Here is a 6000-nt window from a genome sequence, read left to right on the forward strand (position 1 = left end):
GAACGTGACCCCGACTTAATTTCTTGGGCTTTTACTCAGACTTCAAAGCTCCACATCGTTCGATTTAGTTCCAAATTATCTTTTTAACTCGGAATCACTTTCTCCAAGGCATAAAACACATAATGAGTGCAATACACTAACATTTAAGCTCAAATACAAGTAAAATGCAGTAATTGAAGTGCAAACTACGATTGAAATACATGTTTCTAGCCTACTATCAAAGCCACCTTATAATTCAGGGGAAAAATATATCGTATAGGTAGGTAAATTTTTTTATATGCATATATACATGTTGACCCCTTTAATTTTTTTCATTGGTTTACTTTTATATATTTTGACACCCCTTAATGAAAATTCTGACTTCGTCACTGTTTAGTACTACAATAATAATTGCACGTACGATCAAATATTTATAGATACTTAATAAATTTTTTAATATACAATTATATATAAAGGATTTGCAAGCTATTAATTTCACGTGAACCCATAACTAATTCTCTAGATTCACCCTCGTTGTAAAAGGTAATCTGTTTTTTTTTTCCAGGCTAATAATCTCGTTTTTTTTTCCAGGCTAATAATCTAAGGTTGGAACATTTACTCTTATCTTGCATGAGCAGTTTGCACATTTCTTGGAAATGTTTTCACATTTTAGACTATAAAACTTGCTCCCAATTCTGTTTCTAATCTAGCTACACAATTTACTAATTAAACATTTCCTTCTCGGTGCAGGAAATGCATGGTTACATATCCATACGAATGATCAATGCTTAACGTAGAACTATTTGAAGTAAAAAACGCAATTAAGCGAATATACGCACATTCCTAGTTTCGAACTATATGCTATATTCTTTAGTCAGGAGCTAATTTACTGTAGGTCCTGAAATTTACTGTAGCGTTCTGTCGTGTTTATTGAATAAAGACATTATTTGAGCTTTAGATTCAGCTATATATTGGACAATTATGTTCATTTCTATATATCTGTTGTTTGAACCGATAAAAGCTAAGGTGCTCCACTGTCAAGACCTCTCCCTGTTTTGCTACCCAAAAAAGAATTCATGGCAAAATTGATGATAAATAAGTATAGTACAAGAAAAGAAATATTATCTGTAACTTCCATTGTTTCAGTCATTCATATAATAGCAACACCATAATGAATGCATATGTATTAGGAATGCTCTATTTATTCATCTTAATTTGATCGCCACCACATTATACATCTTGCTTATATGACTGGAATGAGTTATTAATAATGCTTCGAGACTCTCGTATTGACATCACCTCCTCCGAACCATTAAAAGCTTCATCTTCATATGCTTGGTCTCACATTAAGCCTAGAAGCAAGCTTTTGACCCAGAGATTTGTCAGCCTGCAGTAATCCATTTAACACAGTCAGGAAATTTACAGAATCAGTCATCGCTCTATGAAATGCTTGGGATTATTTTTCTGACATTAAGTGAAGTTAACAGGACTCGAGGTTGATTCACTGAACTAGAATCGTTGAAAACACATGCCGAGATAAGCTTGAAATCTTGACCTAATAGTCTAGAGGCGAATTCAAAATCTAGAGTCGGTATGTTAAGAATGAGTGCGATCTTATAATATGTATATGTTTTTTTTTTTTTTTTTTGCATGTATACATTGTTTGAGCTGAAAACAAAGAGTTCAGTTGAACTAGCAGAAACTGCCCGAAATTCACCTATGTCTAACACATAAATAAATATAGGGTATGCTGGAGTACTGACCTGAGACCAGTATGAGATCCAAATGCTGCGGATCTCATAAGTGATACGAGGATCAGACAAGGCCTCCACCCACCGACGAATAAAGCGTTCTTGCCTATGATTGAAAAACACAAGTATATCAAACAGAATGGAGGAGATAGGGTTTAGGACTACTGAATGTAACTTAATTAACAACACCACACTTTAAGATAGGTCAATCATGTTTACCTGTCTGGTGTGAATGAGCGGTACCTATCTCCTGCTTGCTTAAAATTGTTCTCTTTCTGAATGACACACTGTAAGAATATTCAGCAGCACAAAAGTTAAATATAAGTCTTTTGTTGGATTAAGGATCCAATACAATAAGCATCTCCTGGATAACTACTTAAGTTGTTTGGGCCACTGGATCAATTCAGGGTGTCAACTTTACACTGATCAAAATTTGTAATTTTAATTCAGCTTCAAGCATTATTAGATAAAAGGTAGAAAGGAACAAACCTTCTCTCGTTTGCCAGTGCACATTGTAGAAGGAATTGGATACTTCTCAGCATGGCGAACAGGATCATACCTTGAAGGGAAGTAGTCGATCTGTAATTCACCATGCATTAACTATAACGTATAAAGTAACACCATGATTGAATCATCAAATAACAATATCATCTCAGAAGAACTATTTCAATGGATATGAACGTCCACACTAAGGTGAAGGCACGCCATATGTGTGAAATAACTGGTTATTTCCTTCTTCTTTAAGTTACTACATCACCTTTGCTATGAAAAGTACGTTATTTTTATATGTGGTAAAAATAAAGAATATTAGCCTGATGGTGTAAAAAAAAATTAAAACTTTAAGCACTCGAACTCTTTAGCAAAATCTGAATCAAACATGGATATGTACTGTTATAGGAGATAGAAAGTACCTCCTCGTCCCTGTGCATAAAATTCATAGAGCCATCATAGTGATTGTTGTGATGAGCACACTTTGGAGCATTAGCAGGAAGTTGCAAATAGTTTGGTCCAAGTCGATACCTCTGGGTATCAGAGTAGGAGAAAATACGAGTTTGAAGCATCTTGTCATCTGAGTAATAAACACCTGGAACCACAATAGAAGGGCAGAAAGCGAGTTGCTCATTCTCATTAAAGAAGTTATCAATGTTCTTGTTCAGAACTAATCTTCCCACCGGCTGCAACGGCAAGATATCCTCTGGCCAAGTTTTTGTAACATCAAGTGGATCAAAATCAAATCTGTCTTCATGATCTGGATCCATAGTCTGAATGAAGAGCTTCCATTCAGGATAATTTCCAGCGGCAATAGAGTCATAGAGGTCTTGAGTAGCGTGGCTGTGATTTGCTCCTCCGATACGGGCTGCTTCTTCTTCCAACAAGGACTTGACACCACATGTGGGCTTCCAGTGGAACTTCACATAGGTTGATTTCCCAGCCTTGTTGATCAATGTGAATGTGTGGACACCAGAACCGTCCATATGCCTGTAATCTTGTGGAATACCAATATCGTCGAAGAGGAAAGTGAACATGTGCAGGCTTTCAGGAACATGAGAGAAAAAATCAAGGACCCTCCAATTCTCCTGGATATGGGATTTAGGATTTGGCTTCAGCGCGTGGACCATGTCAGGGAACTTCATTCCATCACGGATGAAGAAGACGGGGAAGTTGTTCCCTACCAGATCAAAGTTTCCCTGAGGCAGAGGAGGCATATCAGAATTCAGGCAGAAGATAAGGATTAACTTCAAATACAATCAACAAATCCCAAACATAATGCAGGCATGTTTAAAAAACTAAATACGAGATCATTTCTCGATGAGAGTATGAAAAATTAGGCAGCATAATAGTGACTGCAAGGTATTGAATATCACAGGGCGCTATGGTCTCTACTACGGTGTTAAGCAACATGAACAATCACTATCATATTACATAACCTGATAGAAGCAAATAAGTAGACCCATATGCAGGGTATTTAAAAATAGGTCCCTAAGACATGCAGATACAAACATTAAATGAAGTCCATATCGTGTTTAAGCTGCAAAATAACATCCTCTACTAAGCAGTCCAGGCAACACTTAATTAAGGAGGAACATATTTGTAAGTCGTGTGCAAATAAGGAAAGTGATAAATATAATCCAGTCTGTATATGGAAATTGAAGATATAATGCTGAATGAATGAACTAGTATTTGTAACTTGTCAAATTAAATGTTGCAATTCGCGTACCTCTCTGGTGTAGAACTTGACAGCAAAACCACGAGGGTCCCTCAGAGTTTCAGGACTACCCCTCTCATGTATAACAGTGGAGAATCTCACAATGACAGGAGTCTGGACACCGGGAGCTCGAAGGAAATCAGCACAGGTAAGGTGAGTGATGTCATGGGTAACTTCGAAAAACCCTTTGGCACTAGCACCTCGGGCATGAACAACACGTTCAGGGACACGTTCCCTGTCAAAATTGGCAAGTTTCTCCACCAAATGGTAATCCTCGAGCAATACAGGACCTGCCAAGAAAATTATGAGCAGCCACAGACACAAATATGTAAAAGAGTCTATCATACAACAACATCGCTCTCAGTATCAAGTTCGATATAGTAATCTAAAAATAGAGTGATAACATGTTATAACTGGTTAAATTGCACTGATTGTAAAGTTTCTTCATACTCTAAGCATGTAGTATAACTTAAACTCTGTAAAATTAACATTAGTCTTACAAGGTGCTCATTATGTTAGCAAACATCTTGAGAATAACTTAACAATAGCTATTTTCGAACTGATATTGAAATAAGCAACGTCTTAGCTAAGCGTGGAGCATATAATAATATTAACTCGTTACACTTACAACAATGAGTTTAACTTATGTGTGACAGTGTAAAAAATATTTACGCAATCAGGTCAGTTATTAGTAAAGTACAGCTAAATTCTTTTGATAAACATTAATTGTTGATCCGGTAAAAATGGTAACTAACTTCCTATCACAAGTTAAATTCACTAATAGTGTAAAAATATCTTTATACTGTCAGTGTATACAACTTATATCCAGAAGTTAAATCCTACAAAAATTATTGGCAAGAACACATTTTTGCACACAACCAGAAGTAGTTATCAAGAGACATGAGGCCATCTTCATAAGTCTCAGTTTCCACTCAAGTTGTTGCAAAATGGAAGTATAAGAAATTCTTGTTTGAACTGATTTTAAGACAAAAAAAGTCAATATGAGTCATACCTCTTGCACCAACAGTAAGAGATGAATTGTTGTTAAAAACAGGAGCACCAGAATTAGTGGTGCAGAATGGAGAATTGAAGGCACTTGACGGACGGTACTGCATTATAACAACAACAGCAACAGAACCATACATAAGTTTCATAGGAAATTAAGAAATTCTGAAATTAGACATGACATGCATGCACACAGTAAAACAGTGAACTGCAGCCAACTTACTTAGAGAAACATTAGGAAAGTAGTTAAGCAAACAATAATAATAGTATTGTTTGTTCAAAACCGAAACTCATATAGCCAATCAACTAGCGGGTTCAAAAATCGAGACATCTGGTTAACGATGGAGATTCCAACCATTCCACCACGTTCCCTCGGTAATAACACTATTATAATTTAACAACAGCTGAAATTTCCAAGTGAGAAAGGGCATAAGTTGGAGAGAAGAATTAGAATTGTACCTTGTATGGATCCATTAGTTGCCTTTCTTTTGCTTCAGAAAGCTAAAGAGAGAGTTGTAGTTGAATAACTAAAGAAAAAAGAGGATGAAGGGGGACGTGTGGTCTTAACCAATCGACTCCCTATAAATAAATGAATATAATAAGAAGAGGAGGGAATGGCACGTCTTATTTAATTTTGAATAATTTGTTTTCCCTTCACTCGGTTAATTCTCCTCCTCATAAGCACAGATATAGACCCTTTGGCAGAATCCAGAAAATCAGAAAAAGGAAAGAAAAAAAAAACAGAGATTATTCGTGCTTAATATAGTAAGCAAATTAAGCCTATTTTCATGAAAAAAAATAAAATACTAAGGCCGATAACCCTCGGCCTAAAAAATTAGAAAGTATGAGTGCTTTATTTTCTAGTAAGGAAAGGGCTAATCTTATATAAGAATATTTGAGATTGAACTAGTTTACATAGGGATAAGTGTGACATCTAATAAATTACGTATACAGTTATACTTGCTAATTTGCCTTCAAAGACAAATTATATAGTATTTGACTAAAATTGACCAAAAAAAGAGTGGAATACATATAAAGGATTTATATAGTCCATCCAAC

The 6000-nt window shown here is 35.7% G+C and overlaps 1 protein-coding gene across 1 annotated transcript; it reads right to left on the reverse strand.

The window, feature by feature from the left end:
- Positions 1-1081: 1081 nt before the first annotated feature.
- On the reverse strand, positions 1082-5596 carry LOC104241039 (catalase isozyme 1). The gene is made up of 8 exons (XM_009795943.2): positions 5401-5596; positions 4949-5045; positions 3949-4226; positions 2642-3418; positions 2220-2309; positions 1950-2017; positions 1743-1836; positions 1082-1366 (listed from the first exon to the last, which is right to left on the reverse strand). The coding sequence occupies exons 1-8, from the start codon at positions 5413-5415 to the stop codon at positions 1307-1309; spliced, it is 1479 nt and encodes a 492-aa protein (XP_009794245.1). The 5' UTR covers positions 5416-5596; the 3' UTR covers positions 1082-1306.
- Between the last annotated feature and the right edge of the window lie 404 nt (positions 5597-6000).

Source organism: Nicotiana sylvestris, chromosome 2 (assembly GCF_000393655.2).
Source record: "Nicotiana sylvestris chromosome 2, ASM39365v2, whole genome shotgun sequence".
Classification (NCBI taxonomy): domain Eukaryota; kingdom Viridiplantae; phylum Streptophyta; class Magnoliopsida; order Solanales; family Solanaceae; genus Nicotiana; species Nicotiana sylvestris.